We start from the raw sequence: 27,009 nt of genomic DNA, 5'->3' as shown, positions 1-27,009 counted from the left end.
AATGGGGACACTCTGGCTGTTTGCAAGTATCTTTAGTGCTCACAGAAAGGTTACTCCTGGGTTTTGTTTACCTAAAGGCAACAGCTTAACCAAGAAGGATAACTCCTGTGGTTTGCTGAAGAAGAGGGGAGTTTTGTGGCAAGTGAGAGAGTCACATGGGCTTTCTAGCAGTCTGAGTTGGAGAGAGAGAGGTGAAACAAGCTCTCTCAGTTAGTGTGTGTGATATTGAAAGCAGCTGAACAGTGCAAACCAGGAAGCCTGTTGGACTTGAAGAAATGCTCCAGAGCGGTGGATGGCTGTAGTGCTATCTGTCTGATGTTTCTCTTGGAATAAGTGGAACAGAAAGGAACTCTGTGGTAGCCCGAAAGAAAGAGGTTATCATCTGGAGAACCCTGATGGGGCAAGTTTCATCAGCAAGACATTGAGGTGACTAATGGTGGTACCTCAGTTGTGGAAATCCTGGAACAACAAATCTCTCTGCAAACCCTACAAGAACCTTCCTGAGTGGTAAACATTTACCTTTTGAGAACTAAAACTTGATGAACTTTATACATGTTAAATTCTGTGCACAGTATAAGAATTGCCTGCAATCAGTGAACTTGGAAGAATGAGAAGTGAGATTGAACTGTGAACCAAAAAACTTTTCTTACATTTACACACACATCACATTCATGTACACTTATAATTAGAAGGGGGTTAAGTTGGGTTTAGTTAAGTTAATAGAGATACGTTAAAGTTTGATTCAGTTTTCATGATTAAAGATAATTAAAAACAACTTTTGTTTAAGTAACTACTTGTCTTGGTGAATGTCTATGCTGCTGGGTTTTGGGGTCCTTTGGGCTCGTAACACAGCACAATCCTCCCCTCACTTTGTACAAATGCCCTCTGGTGTTTGCTACTCATGTGGAGTTTTCCTTTGAAAGAGATTAACCCAAGTCGATCTAAACTCTCTGAATTTGGAAGTTTGAGAGATAACATCATTACAGGGTTGAAAAGATGGAAACAAGGCTCTGTGATATTAATGGGTTAAGAAGTCATTCATCCAGTAGTCATCTTGAGGATGGTGAAGCTTTGGAATTCTCCACCTACAAGAGCTGTGGGGGCTATGTCACTGAATATACTCAGAACAGAGGTTGAGATATTTTTCAATATCACTAAATTCAAAGGATGTGGGTTAAGTCCAGGGAAATGGCTCCAAGGTTGCACAATCTCAGCGAATGGTGGAGCAGATGTGAGGACCAAGCCTCCTGTTGCTGCTTCTTGTAATTTTCTTGGTGCGCTACTTGCAAGGATGGAGAATCAGCGCAGCTGGCTCTTCACATCATTAGTGGGAGCAGTGGGGAATATGAGCAGCAATCTGTATCCAGCTCAATTTGGCCCATTGTGAAGGACTGAAAGATGGTTGCCAGGATAGGCATGCATGGAATCTTATTTGTTCTCTTGCTGTTGACTTTTCCTCTTATTTTAAAACACCTCTATCTTTTTCCAGCATAAATATTACATGTAGCAAGCTTCTGTACAATTAGGATTACCCTGTTATAAAAACATGGATTTCCTCCAGCCTATTAGCTGCATTTTGCAGAATAATTTGAGATATGAGTGTAGAGCTCGTCGAAAGAACCAAAGACTTGTTGATCCAAACCAAGGCTTTTATTAGCAAAAGACCGGAGCTCTTCACAGGTGGCCGACCAGTCCGGAATGATCCGACCTGGCTAGGGACACAACCCTTTAAGGCCCAGGCAATAGGTGTGGCTTAGCTCTCAGCCAATCGCTGTAAGCACAGTCTAGATACAGTAACTATATACCTATATACACTATGTACATTGGTGATAGATCTGTACTATCACAATGGGGCAAAGGTCTTAGCACTTTCTAATGTTCACATTGCTTCTGTAATTAAAAAGTAACAAAAATATTTTCTTACAACCAGCTATGAATCCTGCTGACATTTGAAAACAAAAACATTTAGCCAGTGGAAGCACAGATAAAGATCAAATAAAAGGAATTTGAATGCTACTGTTTGGGCCTTCCTGTAAATTTATTTTTTGCAATTGAAAGGTCTGAATTTTTCAACAATGGACAGAAGATTATGTAGAAAAACGTGCATGCTTAGATCCTCCTGATTTACAGATAGCTTTCAAATTATAACCTGAACAATAAAGAAAGAACGTGATTGCCATTCTTTCTATTAAATCATTTTGGTTATCAGTATGCATCAATGCAAAAAGAACTCGAGGCATTCCATACTTTATTTTTGACTTTTAACTTAATTGTACTTCAACCAAATTACTTCATCCAGATGCCAACTAATTCATTGGACCAACAGTCCCAATTGTGGGAAATCCTGTGTGCTTCAAAGTTTGGGCATGTGTTGTCTTCCTCCCATGGGATATTTCAATATGACATGGAGACACAACAGCAACCACAGGTTCAAAATAATTCTTTTTTGCAGCAGCCCTAAATGCAGTGCATGTTATGCATTACTCTAAGGGTCATGGACTTGAATGGCATTGAAAAAATAATCCCTTAGCCTCACTGCACCTATGTTAACTGTTATGCCTAACTATACAAATCCTACTTAGCTGGATTATGTCCCTATACCTCGATGCCCTACTCACTCAAATAACTTTCAAGATGCTCTTTAAATGTTATCATTGTTTCTGCCTTCACCACTACTTATTCAGTTCACTTCACATTCTACACCTCCTTCTGCGGGGTAAGAAAGTACCCCTCAAATCGAGTAGAGAGTAAAGAATGTTCTCAAAGGAAAAGAGAGGATTTTGTTCAACTTGAAAAGTGTTCAAGGGTGCAGCAGATGGATTTTGGATGTGGGAAGAGATGCATTTTGGAGTTAAACAGGCATAAAAAGTGAATGTCAGGGAGTATTCTTGAACAGAGAATATTTCTCATCTTCACTTTAAGCGTATGCCCTCTAGATTTAGATACCCCTGTCATGGGGAAAACACTGGCCATCTTCCAAAGCCTCTTGTAATTTTACATACCTTAATCACTTCACCTCACAGCTCCTTCACTCCTGGGTAAACAGACCTAACTTATCCAATCTCTCCTGACAACTCAAGCTCTTCAACCCTGTTAACATCAACGTAAGCACATTCTTCCAGAACTGTAGACAATACCCCAAGTGGGGCCTCACCAATGCCTTATATAAATGCAGCAGGACTTCCCAACTCTTATCCTCAATAGCTTAACCAATGTAGGCAAGTGCTATAAGCCTGCCTCATCATCCTGTCTCTGCTTCCACTTCAACGTCACTCTGTTCAAGAATACTTCCTGACATTCACTTTTTATGCCTGCTTAACTCCAAAATTCATCTCTTCACACATTCAAATTCCATCTGCCATGCCCTTGAACCCTTTCCAAGTTGAACAAAATCTTCTCTTTACCTTTGACAACATTTTTCACTCTCCACTCCATCATCAATGTTGGAATCATTTGGAAAATTACTAATCATGCCACCTACATTTTAATCCAAATCATTTATATATATGACAAGTAACCCATTTCTGACCTGGTGGTACACCACTGGTCACATGACTCCAACACACTCTATATTCTACCACCAAACTAATTCTGGATTCAATTTAACTCACGTTGGATCCCATGATCCTCTGGACCAGCCTGCAATGCGGACCTTGGTTAAAGCCTTGCTAAAGTCAAACATAAAGAATTGTATTTTGCCCTCGTTAATCCTTTTGGTCACTTCTTCAAAAAACTATCAAATTTGTGAGACACAATATTAACCAACATGGAAGCAATGGACAGAATGGCCTCCTTTGGTACAGCAAAGTCTTAAGATAGTATTTTGACATGGACTAGAATGGCTGAATGCCCTGTTTTCTGTGCTGTGGGTCTTTTGTATGGAGCAAAACTTGTCTTTATTGTGTCCACAGAAAGAAACAAAGCATTCCAGGGGTAACTTCCATGCCTCTGTTGTTTCTTACCCATGCTCAAATTGTAGAAATAGTCTTTACCCTTGTAGGTGGTATAACTGTTAAACCATATACTCTTGTAATTTTTATATACTAGACCTTCTATATGCAGAATTGTTACCACTTACAGCTCTGCTCAAAAGATAAAGCATTACATCACCTTGCACTGGCCACAAAACATCATCTTTTTGTTTGTGGTTATCACATTTAAGGAACAAATACTCAATGAACAATGCAGCACACTTACATTGGCAATTCTTGGCTATAACAGCATCTCCGAAGAACCCATCAGCACATTCTTCACAGAATTGACCAGCAGTTCTCCCAATACATAGTAGACATTCCCCTGTCAAGGGATTGCAGCTGCCAGGTACTGACAGATCAAGATTACCATTGCACTGGCAAGGCTGACATGAACCACCTGGTTTACTGGGGCGACCAAAGTACCCTTCGTCGCATCTATTTAGCAAAAACATGGTTCAGAAATAAAGCATACAAAAATAAACAAATTCCCTTATGCTGCAACAACATTATTTTAAATGTAGTTATTTCTGGAAACTCAAATTCTTTTCAAGAATTTCAGACAACATTAGCCAATAAGAAGTGGAGTCAAAATGATTCCATCATGGTGTCATATATTTATAATCTTAAAAAAATACTTTGTGCAATTAGAATGATTCTTCTACTAACAGTCTAATGTGTTATCTATAACATAAATACAGCCATATAAAGAAGAAAAACAAAGCACAATTACAAAGTGTAGAATTACAATGAAAAAAATTAATTTGTACCAGCTTAGTAGCTGTATTGTGAAGTTCAATCAGATGGCTGCAGATGAAACTGTCTTTAAGCCTGTTGGTGCATGATTTCACACTCTTGTGTCTTCTCAGTGCCTCACTGAGAGGAGGGAGAAGAGAGTGTTCAGCATGAGTTGGGTCTTTAAGTATGTTGCCTGTCTTTCCAGAGCAGAGGGAAATGTAGATGGTGTCCATGAAGGAGAGGGATTTGCAATAATGTTCTCAGCTCCATTCACCATCTTCTGCAGCTTCTTATTATCTTGAGTAGAGCAGCTCCCATGTCGCACTGTGATACATCCAGCAAGTAAGCTTTTGATGGTACACCTGGAGAAGTGGTTGAGGAATAAAGGGGACATGCTAAACTTCCTTGGTCTTCTCTGAATACAGAAGCATTGGTGTGGTTTTTTGATCATTGTGTTAATGTGCTTTGTCTTGGATGAGTAACTGGAGACATTTATTCCTAAGAACTGAAAGCTATCTACCCTTTACACTTCAGTGCCATTAATGGGGTTGGGAATGTGGTCTCTTCCTCCTTGTGTGAAGTCACTGTTCACTTTCTTCACCTTATTGATGTCGAGAAAGAGATCGTTGATAGAATGTTATCTCGGCAACAAGCTACTTGTTTTTCTAATCTCTTTCATGTGTTCCATCTCATCGTTAATTGATACCCAGCCTAAAAATATGTTGTTGGCAAATCTAAAGACGTAACTTATGTTGAAGGCATTTGTATATGCAGGCTTTGGAATTATACAGAGTAGGGAGATCATGACATCAATCAACAGGAGTTGACAACAAAAGGCAAAAAGTGGACTTTGGGCAGCCACATTCAGCAAACAGAAAGACCTCACTCAGAGTACTATGCAATGGCTTTAAAGAAGAGCTGAATTTCTGTGGAGAAATGGCTGCAACTGTGACCCATGGATTGTATTCAATGGAACAAGTATTGTGTGTGCTAAGTTTTAAAAGGAATGCAGGAAGAGAGAAACTGAAAAGGGCTCATCCACATAAATCTTTCTGGATTCACAGGAAAGTTGACAAGATCAGGACAGTGCTCCACCACTGGATTCCAGAAGTGAATCCAGTGGCAGAACAGAGGTTGGAAGCACTGGCATCCACTTCTCAGCTCATCTCTGACCCCTGCATTTTAATGCACAGGCGTGAACATCAGACGTGATCCAGCCAGCAGGAAGAACAAAGCTGGCTGTTCTCCATGCAGGTAAGCATGATCTAGCCAGAGGTTTGGAAGATGCCAGTGCAAAATTGTATTTGAACCACCTGCTCTGCTAACCATTCCAATTCTTCCCACTACATTTCTTGCTCTAATCTCTGCAACTGTTCCCATCAGACTCCACCAAATCAATCACAAGCAAAGTCCTTAAACAATGAACAGCAATTTGTCTTAAGTACAATGGAGAACATTACTTTTTAATTTTATGTTTTTAAGTTATTATTTTATCAAATGGCTATAAATAAATGGAAGATTAAAAGTAGAAAGCGTTACTGCAGGGGATTTAATGATTTTCAGTTGATTAAAAATATGAGGAATTATACTTGATGCCATTTTAAGTTTATCTGTAACTATCAAATAGCAGACTAAAATACATTCATCTATGAATAGACCTTGATATATTTCAACCAGCTTATAAAATTTCATACCAGTTATTTTTAATAGGCAGTAAAACTTTTTGCTTGCATTTTGTCTCCATCTTTATTGCTCCATTGCATGTTCTCATTGGTAGCAATATTTACTATTTGTTTCAAATAGTAAATTGGTAGCAATATTTATTTATTGATAGGAATATTTACTATTTGTTTTTGAAGCAAATGCAAAATGATTCACTTTTGATGCAGCTTTCCTACAGTCTGGTTTGATTAATTTGGCAAGAATAGCACATTTCTGTAGTGATATATAATGACAGGTGTCTCCTTCAAGTATGCACTTGCAGACATTCCCAATATAACATGTTCTTTTCTCTTTACATGAGCTGAATCATGTCAAAGCATTCCCTTTGAATGAATCATCTCCCAATATAAAATCAAAGTCATATGCATTGAAACAGGCCATTTGGTCAACTCTGTCCATGGTGATCTTTTTGTCCATCTACGTTAATCCCATTTGCCGACACCATGACTGTATCCTTCTCAGGCGTGAAATAGGATTGTGGCTCAAAATGTCAACTGTTGATTTCTCTCACAGATGCTGCCTGATCCACAGAGTTCCTATAGCAGTTTGTTTCTTGCTCAACTTTTCAGTATCTGTGTCTTCGTATACTTTTATGTTTTGCTTATTAAAATATCAAATCAAATGCTTCTTTAATATGTTTTTTTTCCCCAATTCCACCATCTTCTCTGGCAGTGGATTTCACTCTTAGTGTAAAAAAAAATCCTCAGATCCACTTTAAAATTCCTTTCTCTTACTTTAAACCAATGCCCTCTTGATTTTGACACCCCATTATGGGGGAAAAGATCCTGACCATCTGCCTTTCCATGTCCCTCATAACCTTAAAAAAAACGTGTGTGTGTGTGTGTGTGTGTGTGTGTGTGTGTGTGTGTGTGTGTGTGTGTGTGTGTGTGTGTGTGTGTGTGTGTGTATCAGGCAACCTCTCAACCTCCTTGACTTCATGGAAAATAAGTCAAGCCAACTTAGTCTCTTCCCCTAATTAAGTCATCCAATCCAAGCATCATACCTGTGAAACTTCTCTGAACTCTCTCTCGAGCAATCACATCCTTCCAATCGATTTCCCAATTCTGCAATTGCTTACACTGTGTTTCTGTCTTGGTGGCAAACTAAAATCTCACATTCACAAACACTCAAACATCATTAAGTTATTACATTTTATTATGGAATAAGAGCATTTTCATTTTATTTTACCAAGATGAAAAATCAATTAACAGAAATCACTAACAATACAAAATTTTCAGTGGGTGCAAGAGCTTGATGTCATTTCTTTTGTGCAATATTTCATTGATCAATCCACATCAATTTTGTTTAAGCAAACCAAAAATACATAGTTTTTAGAGAGCATTGGAAGTTAAATTTTCAAAATACGTTCGACTGAAGTTTTCACAAGTGGTCAACTGATGATCTTCCATTTCAAAGTAGTTGGAAAGTTCAGTTACATTCTGTACTAGATACCGTTAAGGAGGAAGTTCTTATTTTTGTTGTTTGCTCTATTTTCAGATAGAAAACATATAAATGTCTCAATTCCAGTGAGGATGCTTCAACGTTTTAGACTCCTTTCTCCTCAATGGAATTAGGCCTTTATATACAAATGAAGTGTTATTAAACTTACAACCATAAGAAAAACAACCACAGCATATGACGTGCTTTATTTAACATGTTCCATAAAAATTTAAAGACAATTATTAATATAATTTCTGAACAAAGTTGTAGAAGCTCAGCTGCTAAACAACTTATCAAAAGCAATAATTTCAGTTTGACTCCACCCCTACAACTCTCCCTTCCTGGCAATCTATGAACCTTTTAACTGCTGCCAGTACCAGGTTATAATTTCTATGATCATTTTATGGCATACTCACAGCAAATGCTGTGGGCACTGCCCCATCAAAATCCACCCAGTGTCAGTGTTTATTCTCTGCCTCATACAATTTGGGGTAAAAGATGAAAAACATCTTACCTGTCACACCGTGGCCCTGCATAACCAAGAGGACATTGATCACACTTTATCTCTCCCTTTGAATCCAGGTGACAGGTTGGACTGAAGCTACGATGATCGCCGTGAGCAGATACAGAGAAAAACACAAACAGACAAGCCAAAGAAAATTGTATTAGCTGCATCGTCGAATGCTGTTCACTGAAACCATCACTGTGCAACTGACCACAACTATTTTTTCCTTTCCGGCACCAAAGATAGAGCAGGGATCTCATTCCAGCAACATTCTAGGATGACTATTTAAGCCAACACTGAGTACACCAAAAGAATGGCAGTAACTGAATAGTATTTCAGTCTGAAATTCTCTGTAGCCATGCCCTATATCAAAATAAAGAATGCACAGCTGCTTTCCTCTGCCACTAAAGTTGGAAAGGAATTGTATGCAACTATAATCGTGAAGGTGTAGCCAAGTCAAATGTCAAGATGTAACATTTGCTCTTATTTCTAAAAGACCTGTCAGGTCTATAAAAATGTATTTAAAAGGGCCTACTTGATCCATTTTGTTCAAGAATGATAGCAAAATAATTTGTCTTCTGTATCTATGTTGTCATTCATTTGTACCTTTGTACATCAGCAGGGAGACTTCTGAAAACAGCAGCATCTCTGTGGGACAAACTTACAAAACAGGTGATAAAAATTGAACGAAACAAACTTGAAAAATATAAGGCAAGTTTTAAAGTTAAAGGCTTGGCTGAAAGGAGAGGAACTTGATACTGTCCCTGTCATGATAGAAGTAGTGTGACGGGGCAAACTAATAGGCTAAAAACAGATAATTCCGGGGGTCATGATGGAACACATAACAGGATGCTGAAAGAAACAGCGAAGTTACCAATATTATCTGGACTCTGGGTAGGCCCTAGCAGACAACAAATGTCCACATGCAGACAACGAGAGGTCAGTCATAACAACCATCAGAAAAATTCTTGAAGCTCTAATTCAGGAAGAAACACAACTTGGAATCAGAAATGGCCAATCACGTCTAACTAATTTACTAGAGTTGTTTGAGGTGATAATAAGCAAGTTGAAAGAGGGGAACAGATAGATGTGGTATATTTTGATTTCTAAATGGTGATCAATAAAGTGTAGCACAAAAGACTTCTGCATAAGGATTCATGAAGTTGGATAGAGGATTGGTTAACCAACAGAAGGCAAATAGGTGTGTAACAGATAATGTTATATTTTATATTATGTATAGATATGTTTTAAAGGAGATAAATTGAGGAATTTTAAGACAATCTTTTGAGAGCTAAATTGTCTGGACTCTATGTAGTTAAATCAAAACTGAATGGTGTTATTTATGTGATTAACACTCCAGATCGTAGGAATAAAACTCAGGTTTGTCACATAAATATGTTGAAACATTATTATGAGGATAAGGGTGTGGAGAACAGTCTGCATCAGAGGTGTTAGTTGTTGACAGGGTTGAGGAATTATAGATCATAAGATTATGAAAACAGAATCTTGTGAGGGCAACCTTAAAGAAACCATGGTTCCTGCACCTGTCCAAATCAGCAATTTTGGAGAAAAAGTTAGGCCATCTTAAGTCACAAGAACAGATGCAGTTGAAAGAAATAATTTGGAAATAAGCAAATTTGTTTCCTGATATGACAAAAACAACATCAGTGATTTATCATGATGTGGTTGTGGGAGAGGAAAGTCCCATAAAACAACACCCATTAAAAATAAACATACAGAAGAATAAAATTATAGATCAGGAGGTGGAATATTTGTTGAAAAATGATATTATTAGACCTTCAAACTCAGATTGGAGTTCTCCTTGTGTTCTGGTACCTAAACCAGATGGAACTGTTAGGTTCTGAACAGATTACAGGAAGGTTAATTCAGTCACTAAAACAGATGCTTATCCTATTCAGAGAATAGATGACTATTGATAAAATTGGGAAAGCTAACTTTCTTACAAAGATGGATTTGTAGAAGGATTACTGGCGTGTGCCTCTAACTGAGAGAGGAAGGAGTATTTTGGCTTTTGCGACTCTATCTTGTTTATATGAGTATAATGTGTCATCTTTTGGCATGAAAAATGCCCCTGCAATATTCCAGCAAATTATTAATTTAATAATCCAAGGGATGACACATACAGATGCTTATATTGATGACTTGGTCACAAAAGTGACACATGGGAAGAACATCTGAGGGAATTGGACAAATTGTTTGCAAGATTATCCAAAGCAAACTTAACTTTCAATTTAGCATACAGTGAATTTGGACAGGATACTGTGACATACTCAGATTATGCAGTTAGTCATAACAAAGTTGCACCTATTTAAGCTAAAGTGAATGCAATTTCTGAATTTCCTATTCCCTGTGGCAAGAAAGCGGTGATGAGGTTTTTAGGGATGGCAGGACATTATAGGAAATTTTGCAGAAACTTTGCTGAGGTTGCTTTTACTTTAACCAATCTTTTAAAGAAAGGGGAGAAAGTTTGTCAGTGCTTTAGAAAACTTAAAGGAGTTGCTATGCCATTACCCGGTTTTAAAATCTCCTGATTTTGACAGATCATTTTCCTTTAGCAATGGATGCCAGTGAAGGTTGGCAGGTGCAGTTTTATTACAAAAACATGATTAAATTGACCAACTTTACAAAAATAATTCAATTCATCAATTGAACGATTCCACTATTGAGAAGGAACTGTTATTTATAATATTTGCTCTGCAGAATTTTGATGTATACCTTGGTACCTCTCATGAACCAGTTGTGATATTTACTGACCACAATCCTCTGGTATTTTTGAATAAAATGAAGAATAAAAACATTAGATTGTTAAACTGGAGTTTAATATTGCAAGAATATAATCTGCAAATTAGTCATATCAGAGGTACAAATAATGCGACAGCAGATTGTCAAGATGTTAAAAATTGATCATGTATAGAAATACATACACTCAACATTGGGATACATTATAGAATGTGTATTGTTATCTATTTAGTGATTTTAAAGTCAGTTTAATTATAACTGAATTTTAACTCGAGCTAAAATTCCTTTCTAGGGGAAAGTGTGACAGCTGTTATATTTTATATTGTATATTGATATGTTTTAAAAGGAGATGAATAGTGGCAGGTTTTTTAGTTAATTCACACACAGATAAAAACACTTCAAAATAAATCTCATTTAAAATGCAAGAGCTTGGCTCAATCCAGACAGTCCAGGCTCCGAGTGCCTTTGCAAAATCGTTAAAGAATGGCTATAGAGACTTCAAAAGTAGGTGTTAATTGGACATTTTATGGAGTAATGGATTGTTGTTTTGGAAAGCAACAGATGAACTGACTCAGAAGATTGGGTCCAGTGCCGCAGTCCGTCTGAATACAATTTGCTCTTTCTAAGAGAGTCATGTGATATTCTGAGAGAGAGAGAGAGAGAGAGAGAGAGAGAGAGAGAGAAAGAGGACTGGAACATGACAAGCTGGCAAGCTCGTGGAAAAAAACCATTTTGAAGACGGATTGAGAGTTCTTAATTCAGCCTGTTCAAAGCCCTTGTGGTTCATACTAGAGGAGATGGCTGGCTGTATAATGTTTCACTTGAAATAAGGGAAACAAAAAGGATCTCAGTGAACTGGAGGAAAGAGGATATCATCTGCAAAACTCTGATGGGGCAAGTTTCTTTGGCAAGACACTGAAGTAGCTGATCAGAAGGAATCAGTTGTGTATGTCCAACGTGTAACAAGTTTCTCTGAAAACCAACAGGAACCTTCCTGAGCAGTATCCATTTACCTTTCAAGCACCAAAGCCTAGTGAAGATTCATTAAAGTTAAATTCTGTGCACAGTATAACAATTGCCTGATCCCAAAGAACTTGGAGTGAGAAGTGAGATTGGACTGAGAATTAAAGAACTTTTACACACATTACATACATATATGCTTAGAATTACAAAGGTGTTAGGTTCAGCTAATAGTAACAAGTTAAAGTTTGATCCTGTTTTTATGTTTTAAGAAAATTAAAAGTAACTTTTGTTTAAGTAACCATTTGTCTTGGTGAATTTCTATTGCTGCTGGGCTTTGGGGTCCTTTGAGCCCATAAATTGGGATAAATGGGTGTTTTTCTCTCTCTTGTTGGCAATCGGTGGTTAGTCGTGTGCCACAGGGGTCAATGCTAGGCACACAACTCTTCACAATATACATAAATGATTTGGAGGAGAAGACCAAATGCAGCTTATCTAATTAACAAGCTAAGTAACAAGCAGGCTAGCTAAAGGGGAGACAGTGGATGTTGTGTATTTGGATTTTCAGAAGGCCTTTGACAAGGTGCCACACATGAGACTACATAAAATAAGAGCCCATGGTACAACAGGAAAAATTTATGTGGGTAGAGCATTAGCTGATTGGCAAGAAGTAGAAAGTCGGAATACAGGATCATATTGTGGTTGGTTGCCAGTTGCTAGTGGTGTTCCACAGGGGTCAGTGTTAAGGCCACTTCTTTTTTATGTTGTATATCAGTTATCTAGATTAAGGAATGAATGGCTTTATGGCCATGTTTAGATAGATGGAGGTGCAGGTAGTGTTGAGGAAACAGGGTGGCTGCAGAAGAACTGCAACAGATTAGGAGAATAGATAGAGAAGTGGAAAATTACGCCTGGTCCACATGAAAGAAAAATAATCCTTGGCTAGTATGTAGTGTCGTGTATGTAACAAATCTGAACTTTGATCTTTGAAAAGAAATACAATGTCGAAAAGTGTATGGCCATGCACTTTGGTAGAAGAAATAAACGGGCAGACTATTTTCTAAATGGGGATAAATTGAAAAATTCCCAGATGCAAAAGAACTTGAGTCCTCGTGCAGGATAACCTGAAGGTTGAGTTGGTGGTGAAGACGGCAAATGTAATGTCATCATTCATTTCAAGAGGAAAAGGATACAACAGCAAGGATGTGATGTTGAGGCTCTATAAGACACTGGTGAGAACTCACTTGGAGTATTGTGAGCAGTTTTCAGCTCCTTATTTAAGGAAGTATGTGCTGACATGAGACAGGTTCAGAGGAGGTTCACAAGGATGATTCTTGGAATAAAAGGGTTATCATACAAGGAATGTTTGATGGATCTTTGCCTGTAGTTGCTGGAATTTAGGAGAATTGAAACATTTTGAATGTTGAAGGGCATGAACAGAGTAGATGAAGAAAGGCTGTTTCCCACCGTGGAAGAGTCTAGGACAAAAGGGCCTAACTGCAGGCTTGAAGGGCTTCCACTTAAAACAGAGATACTGAGAATTTTCTTCAGCCAGAGGTTGGTGAATCTGTGGAATTTGTTGCCAAAGGTGGCTGTGGAGGTGTCATTGCATGTATTTAAGGCAGAGATTGATAGGTTTTTGCTTAGCCAGGGCATTAAAGGTTACAGGGAGAAGGTCGGGACATAGGGCTGAGTGGGAAAATGGATCAACTCATGATTAAATGGTGGTTCAGACGCAATGCTCCTTTGTCTTCTGGTCTTAATTCGTTGGTATGAAGATTTGGAAAACAGCAGGAATCCTAAACATCCCCTGCCTTTATTTTCAGAACAAATGAGCATATTGCTAACCTGTGAAGGTTATTAAAGAGAAATTTCTTTCCAATGAAGTTATTTTTTTGGAATATTTTATTTTTGTTTTTTTTTATTCATAAATATATATATATCAGCATTTTCCATTTTCTAAATATACACTTTTAAACTTTTTTTCCCTTACAAAACAAAACATAACACCACCTTCCCTCCCTCCTTCTTCCCAGTTTAAATAAGTACACCATCAAGGCATACATTTGGGCCCCTACTTTTTTTTTATATTTGGGCCCCTATATAGTCCAGATATGGTTGTCATATTTTTATAAATATGTCATATTTATTTTTTAGATCTATGTGATTTTTTTTCTATAGGAATACAACTATTCATCTCTGTTTTCCATTATACTATCTATTGAGGGAGTTAGACTTCCAAGTAATTGCAATACATTTTTTGCCACAGCTAAAGCTGTTTTAACAAATGAAATTTGATTTTAGTTAGTTTTTTATTTATTGCAATAAAATTACCCAAAAGATGAAGCTCCAGGTCGACTGCAAATGCCACCCCTGTTATCCTTATTGGTATTTCAGTAATATCCTGTCAGAAAGGTATCACCTCTCACACAACCACATAGCATGTAAGAACATTCCTATTTCTGTCCCACACTTAAATGTATCTCTGATATTTCAGATTTTGATTTATGTAGCTTCTGTGGTGTGAGATAAAACTGGTGTAGGAAATTATATTACATTAATCTCTATCTTGCTTTTATAATTGATGACATACTATTCAAACACCAATCAGACAAGTATCCTTCCATGAATGCAACTCCGAGATCTGACTCCCATCTCTCTCTTGATCTCTGTAAGCCTGGCTTTGCACTTTCATTTTGGAGAGAAAAGTACATCCTAGACATAAATTTAGGTGTATTCCCCAGCCAAATCATTTGTTCCATCTCCCTAATTTCGGATGAGGCCAAGTTTGGTCCCCATCGCTCTCTTAACTAGAGAAAGCAGAAAAATGTCCCATTGGCTACTCCATACTTATTTCTGAATTGTTCAAAAGACATAGAGATCCTTCCATGGAACAATCATCAACATACCTCATTCCTTTGTCATACCATGAATTCAATATTTTGTTACCCAGATTCATAGGCACAATGATATAACCTCTTTTTTTCCTGATTCATTTATTTCTTGCCATATTCTAATCATGTGTATTAAGATTGTTATCGACTTAACATTCCACTTAAAAAATAAAGTCTTTCATTTTCTCCTCTATTATTAAATTCAGTCCCATTCAAATCCACAAAGGGAGATTATTTTCTTCAAGGAAAGATGATAAAAATCTTGTTTGTGCTGATAGTTAACACTTTTCAATCCCAGGTGTCTAAGTCCTCCAATTTTATAGTCCCATGTTAACTTTTCCAGTGCAATTCTTGGTACTTTGTTATTGCAGAGGAATTGTCTTATACAATTATGTAATAATTTAAAGAAATTTTTAGTTAGTACATAAGCAATGATTGAAAGAGATACTGTAGACTTTGCATTACCTTCATTTTTATACAATTTACCCTTCCTAGTAATGTAATCAGCAGATCTTTCCATTTCTGTAAATCTTTTTCTTTTTTTTTCCTAGTAGATATATACAAGCTTACACAAGTTCTGTAAATTATTATGTTTTTATTCTTAAATATTTAGTTCCATCCTTCTTCCATTTAAATCTACAGCCTTTTTGATATCATTCACAATCAAAATTCTGCAATGCCATTATCTCACTTATTTATTTTATATCCTGATATTCTTCCATATTTTTCTAATTTTTTTGTGATCTTATCAATAATTTAGCTTGGTCAGACATAATAATAGCACATCATCAGCAAATAAAATAATTTTATGTTTTTCTTGTCCAACTTTGAAGGCCTCAACATCCAGACCTCTTATAATCTCCACGAGAGGTCCAATAGATAGAATAAACAATGCTGTTGACACCCTTGTCTACTCGATCGAATCAAGGGAATAACAGATGACATTTAGCTAATAGTTAACATTAATGGTGAGTGGTCTGATTAAAATCTTGCCAAATACTCCGCTTTTACCACTCTAACTTTGTAAATGAGCAGACATTAAAAATAGGTCAGTCCTTGAATGTGAATCATGTACCATTGAATAGAATAAATAGCCTCTTCCTAAGGGGTTGAATCATCTCACAGATAAATTAAATTTAAATCCTTCATAAATGACAATGTTGTTTGTGCAGTTTTAAACCTTGTTGTTGTTCTCACTGATTTATCCAATATTGGATCTAAATAAAAATTGAAATCTCCTCCAATCAATATATTTTGTCTTCCCCCTCTGGTTTTTAAAGATATCCTTCATAAAGGTTTCATTGTTATAGTTTGGGGCATAAATATTCATAACTGTCAATTATTCTGTATAATTTTTACAATGTGCCATTACATATCTTCCAGTTTGATCCATTAATGTCTCTTCCATTATTAATGGTATATTTATATTAATTAAAATTGCTATACCTCTTCCTTTTCATCCAAATGAAGACAAAATTACTTTCCCCACCCATCCTCTTTTTAATTTTGTGTGTTCCAATTTGGTAAGGTGTGTTTCTTGTAAAAAGACGATATTTGCCTTTAATTTTTTTAGATATACCAAGACCCATTTTCTCTTCACCAACGCTTAACTCCATTAAAATTAAAACTAATAAATTTCAATGTTCTATCCATATTCTTCTTAAATATATTTTTAAACAATAAAATCTTTGACTCTTTAAATAGTAAAGTGATCCTTTCCCTTTGAGAAAAACACCGACAGGGACATATACAAAGAGACCTGAAAGCTCGCAAAATATAGCCCACAGAATCTCTCAAGTAAGAAGAACCCCTCCCTTTAGCACCATATTTTTTTGTTACTCCTTTCTAAGCACCATTTTCCCCCTTAGACTGGAGCCTCCATCCTGCTACTACTTTTCCCAGATATTTTTCCTTTTACTGAGCTCTCTGTTAACACTTCTATACCTCTAACTTTAAAACAATCAATACAAGACAATTTAGCAAAATTTTAAAAATACAGCTTTTATTACTTTTACTTAGTTCCATTATAAACATTTTCACCATCTTTTCCCTTGGCAATTTTTTTTACCAACTTTGCAGAAAATCTTCCACCTCTTTCTTGGTCTTGAAAAATTATCGGTTCCCTTCTGCTACTTTGACCCTCATAGTCACCGGGATATCATTAAGCATTTCAAGTTTTTTCACATCTTCACATTCCTTTCTTTATTTAATAAAGGTTGGGCTAAAGTCTTGGAAAAATAATGGCTTTTCATGATCAACATTGGGCAGACCATTATTCTGTTTAGGGTAGCCATATGCTACTCTCAGGATTATCTACCATTCTCTGTAGCTTAAAAGCTTCACCATAACTGGTCTTGGTCTCTGGTCACCAGCTCCTTTAGGTCCAAATATTCAATGAGCTCTCTCAATAAGCAGTTTTTCTCCAAATTTTTTCTTCTCCCAAAACTTGTGGGATCCATTTTTGTAAAAAGTTCACTGGGATTCTTCCCTCGATTCCTTCCTTTAGTCTGATAATTTGGACATTGTTCCATCGACTGAAGTTCTTCACATGGTCAATTTTGTCAAGCAGTCCTTGTTTATCCAACTCCCATTCTTTGGCATCCCCCCCCCAAAGCCTCAAGGTTTTCTTGAGTTTTTATCAATTCAACTTCTGCTTGAGCCATTCTATCAGATCTTCAATGATCTCTTTTATTTCATTTATTTTTCTGTCATATCTCTCATCACCGTTTCAACACTCAACACAAATACTCCATTTTTTTCCATGATGATGGTCAGCTCTTGACCTGATTCGCCAGTATTATCTGATTTTTGAATCGGTCTCTTTTGGACTTTCACCTGAAGTTCCCAGTTGAAGAGGAGCTTCTTCAGTCTTTGTTCTTGGATACCTTGGCTTCTTTGTGCTAGCTTTATCCATTTTTTGATGAAGAAAATCTTGATTTTCAAGTTTTAATTGTCTATTTGTCAGTTAGTAGGAAATTTTCTTCTAATTCATACAGACTGTAGACTTCCAATGAACAAGTCAAGGATCCAGTTGCAGATGGGGTTACAGAGGCCCAGGGTTTGGAGCTTGTTGACCATCACTGAGGGCATGATGGTTTTTAAAGCTGAGTTGTAATCAATGAAAAGTAGCCAGATGTACATGTTGCTGCTGTCTAAGTGATACAGGGCTGCGTGGAGAGCCAATGAGATTACATCTGCTGAGGAGTGATTGTGGCAGTAGTGAAATTGCAGTGGGCCCAGATCTTTAATTAGATAGAAATTAATTCCATGACGATCTCTCAAACCATTTCACCATAGCAAATGTGAGTACGAATGGACGATATTCATTGAAGCAGCTCACTCTGCTTTACTTGAGCGATGTCCTTTTGAAGCAGGTCTGGACAACCACAATGGAATGGGTCCAACAGTTGGTCATGCTTGTCACTTGAGAAAAGGGGCAAGGGTGTACCCAACATGGCCCTTGCTGTCGTGACCACTTTGATGTGTTGCTGCATCAGCCTGTGTCACAATGTACTGAGATTCTACCTGTTCCAGGTGTTGCAAAGAATGGACTTGGGCACAATGCCACACTGTGTCCCAGCCAGTTGGATATTCCACTACTATACCTTCATGGAAAATACCTTTCATTACTTCCATCAGGCAGTGGTCAGCACAGAACATCCTGCAGTAACTGAGGGACAAGTATTCTCTGGATACTGTGGGATGGTTCCCTGAGCAGACTGTCCAGGTCATCTGGCAGTGAGAGACACACTGAGACTTGGTCTTGGCAAAGCAATAGCTCTATGGGGAAGGACCACTATCTTGGTATCTTCCATGAATTCTGAAAATTAGGTTATATTTGGTCATTTAAACATTTTGATTAAATAACAAAAAAAATAAAGAAATTGGAGTTCATGTCGATTTTATGAATTTCCATAGCTTCGTATTTACAAAGGAACAACAATTAGCTATTGCCAGATTAAGAGAAAAATGAGTGGAAGAAAGAAAGAAAATGGTGGGATATGTCCCATTAGAAAAATCATGATGAAAATCACCTCCAAAGGTAGGTTAAAAAAAAGTCTTGTAGTGGGTTATACGCGAGCACAGTGAAAAGAACAGAGACAGCAGGCTGTGAGCTCATTAAGCTCAACTGATTTACTTCAAAGATTGCGCTGCAGCATTTAAGGCCATTCTGAGTCCATCCCTCGAATTCCAGAACTCACGTCACACTGACGTAAGTGTGTACACATACTTCCGGTCTGTACCAGAAAAGAAGAACTCATGACGCCATCTTTGCCGTGGCTTCCCTGCCCCGCATTTCAAGCGGGGCCAGTTTGCTGCTGCAATTATGTGCGCCACCACATAATCCTTCCTTTCCCTACCCGGAACCAGCGCCGGTGGTCTCACTGTGTGTCGTGGGTGAAATCTGCTGCTTTGGTGGCTGATCCCTACATACTGGCGGCAGGATCTTTACTGGCTCTGACAAGTCCAAATGTCAGTTTAGGGTGAAAAGTTCCTTTTTGCCCCCGATGTTGAGAGTGAAAGTAGAGTACCTTCTAGGGTCCCTCATAGGGATGCTGGAGAGGTGACCTGTGCCTGCCCCTGCGAACAAACAAATGGGGCAACCAGAAGTGGGGACAGTGTCGTGATGGCGGTGGTGGTACGAGTGATCCCAATTTGTATCTCAGTCTTTCCAGTAATGTAGAGGTGTCAGAGTCTTGGCCTGGGCAGTGAAGGAAGGAATTGGCCAAGGGTTCGCTGTAGACCAACTCTGCTGAAGAGGTCTTGAGGTATTCCTTCAGTGCTGTGGGGATACTGAGGAGGACCCATAGCATTTCGCCCACCCAGTTTGGCTTCTCAAGCCTTGCCAGTACCGACTTAAGGTGGTGATGAAAATGCTCAACGAGTCCATAGGACTCGGGGTGGTAGGCAGTGGTGCAGTGTAGCTGGGTGCCAAGGAGCTTGGTGAGTTCGTTTCACAGGGCAGAGGTGAATTGAGTCCCCCCCTCACTTCTCCATTGGTAGTTATGTGCGCTGGGATTCCAAAACGGGAGACCCAGGCCGAGAGGAAAACTCTGGTGCAAGTGTTGGTGTTGGCATCCAGGATGGGGATGGCCTCAGGCCAATGGATGAATCTGTTCAATATTGTGAGCAGGTAGCACGACCCTCAGAAGACTGGCAAAGGGTCCACTATTTTGAGGTGGACATGCTGGAACCTGAGAGTCGTGTGTCGAACTGTTGAAGGCAGGGTTTCGTGTGCCACTGAAACCACTAAAGCAGATGCTTTAAGAATTATTTTCCAGAACTCGATAGACTCAGGATCAGTACCCATGGATTGCAGGGTAGCTAATGTTACCCCACTATTTAAAAAGGGGGATAGAGAAAAAGCGGGGAATTATCGGCCAGTGAGCCTTGCATCAGTAGTGGGCAAAATGATGGAATCCATTATTAAGGATGTAATAGCTGAGCATATGACTAGCAGAGAAGGGATCAGACGGAGTCAACATGGATTTACAAAAGGTAAATCGTGCTTGACAAATCTATTGGAATTCTTTGAGATGGTGACAGGTAAAATAGATGGGGGACAGCCAGTGGATGTGGTGTACCTGGACTTCCAAAAGGCCTTCGATAAGGTCCCGTATAAACGACTGGCTTCCAAAATCAAGGCTTATGGGATTGGGGGAAAAGTATTGATGTGGATTGAGAACTGGCTGGCAGGTAGAAGACAGAGAGTTGGGATAAATGGCTTGTTTTCTGAGTGGCAGGCGGTGACCAGTGGGGTACCACAGGGATCTGTACTGGGACCCCAGCTGTTCACAATTTACATTAATGATCTGGATGAGGGGATTGGTAATATCTCCAAATTTGCAGATGACACTAAGCTAGGAGAGGTTGTGTGCACGGAAGAGGGGGTCAGGAAGCTCCAGTGTGATTTGGATAAATTGAGGAACTGGGCAGATACATGGCAAATGCACTACAATGTGAATAAATCTGAGGTTATCCACTTTGGTAATACAAACCGGAGGGCAGATTACTATTTGAATGGCAATAGATTAAGAGATGGGGAAGTGCAGAGAGACCTAGGGGTACTTGTACACCAGTCTCTGAAGGCGAGCATGCAGGTACAGCAGGCGGTTAAAAAGGCAAATGGTATGTTGGCCTTCATATCAAGAGGGTTTGAGTATAGGAACAAGGATACCTTACTACAGCTGTACAGGGCCTTGGTGAGACCACACCTGGAGTATTCTGTGCAGTTTTGGTCACCTTATCTAAGGAAGGATGTTCTTGCAATGGAGGGAGTGCAGAGGCGATTCACCAGGCTGATATCTGGAATGGCAGGAATGACTTATGAGGAAAGATTGCGCAAATTGGGATTGTACTCGCTGGAGTTTAGAAGATTGAGAGGGGATCTCATAGAGACATAAAATTCTGGCAGGACTGGACAGAATGGATGCAGATGGGATGTTTCCAATGATGGGAAAATCCAGAACCCGGGGCCATGGTTTGAGGATAATAGGCAAACCATTTAGGACCGAGATGAGGAGGAATTTCTTTACCCAGAGGGTGGTGAATCTGTGGAATTCATTGCCACAGAGGGCAGTAGAGGCAGGTTCATTAAATATATTTAAGAGGGAATTAGATCTATTTCTTCAGTATAAGGGTATTAAAGGTTACGGAGAGAAGGCGGGGACGGGGTACTGAACTTTAAGATCAGCCATGATCTCGTTGAATGGCGGAGCAGGCTCGAAGGGTCGAATGACCTACTCCTGCTCCTATCTTCTATGTTTCTATGTTTCTAACCTTCGCAGTTTGGTAGTGCATGCAGGTTTTGGCCCATTCACTAACTTGCTTCCACAACACATGCCAGATGAAATGGAAGGATATCATCTGTACCGTTGTTGAAATGAAGGGATGGGAAAGGCTGTGTTGAAAACCGTTCTTTGCCATTGGGGGGGACGAGTAGTTGGGGTTGGCCAGTGGAGATGTCGCAGACTAAATTTGCGCCATTAGTGTCCAGTGGGAGATCTTGGAGCTGCAGGCTCATGATCACCATCCTGAAACTGTGGGCCTCTGGATCATCCTGTTGGGCTCGAGCCAGGTCGTGGTAGCTAATGCCTTGCGACAGGGCATGAACAGTCGGCCTGGAGAGTGCATCAGTAACAACATTCTTTTTGCCTGAGAGGTGGCGAAAGAAGGTAGTGAATTCCAAGACACAAGATAAGTGCCACTGCTGGCAGGCAGACCACAGATCAGAAGATTTGGAGAATGTAAACATCAATGGCTTATGGTCCGTGTAGAGTGTGAAAGACCGCCTCTCCAAGAAGCGGTGGAAATGGCAGATGGTGAGGTAGAGAGCTAGCAGCTCTCTATCAAATGTGCTGTGCGTCAGTTCAGGTGCTTGTAGGTGACGGCTGAAAAAAGCAAGGGCCTCCTGGTGTTATCCACGAACTGTTCCAGGACACTGCCTAATGCTGTGTTTGACACATCAATTGTGAGGGCTGTGGGCATATCCACATGTGGGGTGGACATCCATCGTTGTGGCAACCAGTGCCTCCTCTGTTTTCTGGAAAGTGGCCTGCGTCTCGTCAGTCCACTTGAGTTCTCTCGGAGTTTGGCATTAACGCGGAGATTGGGCGCATAATGCTGGCAGCTGCAGGGATGAACCAGTTGTGGAAATTCACTATGCCCACAAATTCCTGCAGTCCCTTTAGTGTTGTCAGTCTGGCAAACTGTCTTATAATCTTTGCCTAGTTGGGTAAAGGGGTGGCACCATCCTTTGTGATTCTGTGGCCCAAAAAGTCGATTTCCCCAAGGCCGAACTGGCATTTCTCTGGGTTGATGGTGAGGCCGTCGGTTGAAAAGCTGGCAAAGGTGTGAGATGTGCTCCTCAAGAGTCTTGCTCAATACCAGGATATCGTCCAGGTAGATGAAGAGGAAATGATGCCGACTGCGTCTATGGGCTGCATTTTTCAGGCCGAACAGCATGCGAAGAAACTCAAAAAAATCGAAGAGGGTGATGATAGCAGTCTTTTGGTCATCATCCGGGTGAACAGGGATCTGGTGGTATCCCTGAATTATGTCGACCTTAGAGAAGAGACGTGCACTCTGGAGGTTCTCTGTGAAGTGTTGGATGTGGTGGATCGAGTAGCAGTCTGGCATTGTTGCATCATTAGGTATCTGAAGTCTCCACAGGGTTGCTAGCTGCCATTGGACTTGGGCACCAAGTGGAGGGGAAAGGCCCATGGACTGTCAGATCGGCAGATGATACTGAGTTCTTCCATGTGCTTAAACTCTTCCTTGGCAAGGTTGAGCTTGTCAGGGGCCAGATGTCGGGCTCGAGAATGCAGTGCCGGGCCTGTGGTTGCTATGTGGTGCTGGACGCCATGCTTTGGTGAACTGGGGGTGTAGGAATGAGGGTTAGCTGGCAAGGAGGTGGCTGTCTTGGCCACGCAAAGTCTCCATAGAGGAGTGCTGGATGGCTGGCTCATTGGACATGCCAAAGGGGGCTGTCTGGAAGGTCTCTGAGTGGACCAGTCCTGGAGGTCTACCAATAGACAGTGTGCATGCAGAAAATCTGCACCAAGAAGAGGCTTGTCCATGGATGCCAGTATGAATGACCTATTGAAAATGGTCTCACCGAAACATACAGGGATGCACCTCTTGGCAAAAGTTTTATTGACGGTATTGTTGGCTGTGCGCAGGGTGGGGCCGTGAAGTTTCGTACAAAGGGGGAATGTCACTTACCTCTGCACCCATGTCCACAAGGAATTTGCGGCCCGAGATCCTGTCCCAGATGTGGAGTAGGCTGTTCAGTTAGCCATCCGTCATGGCCACTAGCAGCAGCTAGCCCTGTCGGTTCTCTGAAATGAGCACGGCTAGTGGCACCTGCGTGCTCCTGCACCCCACCGTGGACAGTAGAAGCATCGCTTTGGGTCAGACTTTTCGGTTTGTGGGAGGAGAGGTTCCTACTCACGTGTTGGACTGGCCTTTGGCATTGGCTTGGGCTGTGGCCTTGTAATGCAGTTGACTGTGCCTGCGGGCTCATGTTTGGAGTGGTAAAGGACGTCTGCCCGTGCCAAGACCTTTCGTGGGTCGCTGAAATCCAAGTCAGCCAGTAGCAGCCTAATGTCTTTGGGCATTTGCTCGAGGAATGCCTGCTCGAACATGAGGCAAGGCTTATGTCCCTCTGCCAAGGTGAGCATCTCATCTATGAGGGCAGGTGGTGTCCTGTTCCCTAGGCCATCCAAGTGAAGGAGCCTGGGGGCCCTTTCATGATAGCCCATAAGTGCTAATGTGGAGGCTCTTTAGAGTCATGTATTTATCTTCCTCTGGTGGCACCTGGATGAAGTCATCGACTTGTGAAGCGGCCTCCTGGTCCAGCGAGCTGGCGACATTGAAGTATTTTGTCGAATCCGAGGTAATCTGGTTGATCTAGAACTGGACCTCTGCTTGGCCGAACCAAGTGCGAGGCCTGGTCATCCAGAAAGTGGGCAGCTTTAACACCACAGCATCTACAGCTGCGGGGCCCATTGTGCCGAGTCTTCAGAACCTGAAGACTCATCAGAGTCACCAGTGTAGCAGGTTGGGCACGAGCGGAGCAGAAGAACGGAGACAGCAGGCTGTGAGCTCGTTAAGCACAACTGATTTACTTTGAAGTTCGCTCTGCAGCACTTAAGGCCATCCCGAATCTGCCCCTCGTGCCCCTAGAACTCACGTCACGCTGACGTAAGTACGTACGCGTACTCCCAGTCTGTTCCAGAAGAAAAGGACCCGCAACACCATCTTTGCTGCGGCTGCCCCACTGACCACGCATGGCAAGCGGGTCCGGTTCACTGCTGCAGTGTCAGAATTTCCCTCATTGTGCCTTTTATGCCGAGTTAACAAGTGCACTTTTATTTATCTGTATGCTGTCTAAGCATGAAACTGTTGTTAGAGCAGCATCTGTTCTGTCCAAAAATGGAGCCATGAATCTTGACATTTCAGCTTTTAAAAAAAAAATAATAATTTTCATTTTATAATTAAAGAAGGCCACGTACTTAATATTAAGTGATTCACTATCAATGTGGTTGTCATCCTGTTAACTCGAGTAGAATTAAGGTGGGCGTTGGGAACAATAATTCACACTGGAGCAAGGAAGCATTAAATTAGCATTTGAATTCTTAGAACCTGGAAAAGTGATTTCAGAAATGAAACAAGTATTTTCAGCACAAAGCAATGCCAATCCACACCCTATTCTCTAGTTTGCAGCTTTAATGACTTCAGAACAATTAGATTAGGTCTTGATGGGCAAATTTAATTTATGGTGGTAACTGATGTAGTTTCCCATGTACATCTACTGGAATTTTTGAATAAGAAAGATATTCTCCCTCACACTGCTGAATCACGACGCTTTTCAAAGACAGAAATTTTGCAGCAATCACAAAATATGGTTAACAAGTGATGAAAATAGCAAAATATTTGAAGATCAGAGAGAAAGATCAGTTCAAGATGATGAAGTTCCAGAAATCATAATTAGAGAGAGAATGAGCAGATGTGAACTGGCATGGATTTGGTAATGTCTAATAATGACAGAAGTTTGAAGATATTGAGAAGAAATATGCTTAGTTTGAGGCAAGGTGTGCGTGTGCACGTTAGGAAGGGCTAGAACTGTCTTCCAGGCCAAATACTGTCTTGCACAATGTAATCATCTTTAATTCTGTCAGTCTAGTGGAATAGGCAGACATGTGGAAAATTAAGTTTAACCCAAGAAGTGCCATGAGGAGTTGGTAAGGATAAAAGAAATGTGCAACTTAATATAAGCAAAGCAGTTCCATTGCAGATGTTAAGAGAAAGGCCTGATTCTGCTTACACATGAATGTTTGAACGTGCAAAGCTCAGGTGGAGCAAGTAATTAAAAGTGATGGACAGAATTGTTAAAGTTGAATAAAGGCATCAAATATAAAAGTAAGGAGGTTACGTTGAACCATCATAAAACTTGTCTTCAGTCACAACTAGTGTTAAGCCGCTTCTTTCCACTCTCATACCACTTTAAGTATTCCCTATGCCATAGGTGCTCTGTGATTAGTAAGGGATTGCTTAAGGTGGTATGTGGGTGGAAAAAAAAAGTTTGAAAACCATTGTTTTAATCGTCCCTAATTGACTCGTTATGTACACAGTTTCATTTCTAAAGGAAATGGACCAATGACAATTTTTCTCAAGCAAAGTATTTCAGCAACAATTGGATCTAGAACAGTGATTCTCAACCTTCCCTTCCCACTACATACCACCTTAAGCAATCCCTTACTAATCACAGAGCACCTATGGCACAGGGAATACTTAAGGTGGTATGTGAGTGGAAAGAAAAAGGTTGAGAACCACTGACCTAGACGATGAGAATATTTTTTTTCCATTAGTAGATCAAGAACAGAGTATGGAGATTTATTGTAGTTTGCAAAGGAATCAGAAAGAGACATTATTAGAATACCAGGAGCATCAAAGGCATCAGTCTTCACTCCATCGAGTACACCTACAAAAAACGGTGTCTTAAGAAAGCAACCTCTACCGTCAAGGGCCCCCACCAACCAGTCCTGCCTTCTTCACATTGGAGGTAGAGGAGCCTGAAGATGAATACCCAGTGGCTTCGTTCCCTCTGCCATCAGATTTCTGAATGGATAATGCTTCCTCACTTGCTCTTATTTTCTTGCACTATTTATTTATTTTTGACATGTAATTTCTCACAATATTTGCACTACAATGCAGCTGCAAAACCACTAATTTCATGACTTGTATATGACAATATTTTCTGGAAAAAAAGTTTGTGAAAACTGATTCAATAGTTGGCATCCAATGGGAACCGAATAGATATTGGAAAAAGAACTAACAAATAAATGTTTTCAGAGAATGAGCTTAAGAATGATAGGAAAACCGTAAGACATTGGACAAAAACTAAGCTATTCAGCCCATCGGGTCTGCACAGCCATTTAATAATGAGCTGATCCATTTTCTCACTGAAGCCCACTGCCCAGCCTTCTCTCCATAACCTTTGATGCATTGGCTAATC

At 39.9% G+C, this 27,009-nt stretch overlaps 1 protein-coding gene across 2 annotated transcripts in view; it reads right to left on the bottom strand.

Annotated features, from left to right (window-relative positions):
- lama2 (laminin, alpha 2) overlaps positions 1 to 27,009 on the bottom strand; it is a 361,112-nt gene that overhangs the window by 157,109 nt on the left and 176,994 nt on the right. For both annotated transcript variants that reach the window (XM_069886986.1, XM_069886987.1), the window contains exons 18-19: positions 8,386 to 8,472; positions 4,198 to 4,409 (exon numbers count right to left, since the gene is read on the bottom strand). In XM_069886986.1, coding sequence (XP_069743087.1) covers positions 4,198 to 4,409; positions 8,386 to 8,472 — 299 coding nt within the window. The remainder of the gene's footprint in view (positions 1 to 4,197; positions 4,410 to 8,385; positions 8,473 to 27,009) is intronic.

This window comes from Narcine bancroftii, chromosome 6, assembly GCF_036971445.1.
Source record: "Narcine bancroftii isolate sNarBan1 chromosome 6, sNarBan1.hap1, whole genome shotgun sequence".
Lineage (NCBI taxonomy): Eukaryota > Metazoa > Chordata > Chondrichthyes > Torpediniformes > Narcinidae > Narcine > Narcine bancroftii.
The sequence above is the reverse complement of the archived record's forward strand: the minus strand, read 5'-3'. Positions and strand labels throughout refer to the sequence as shown.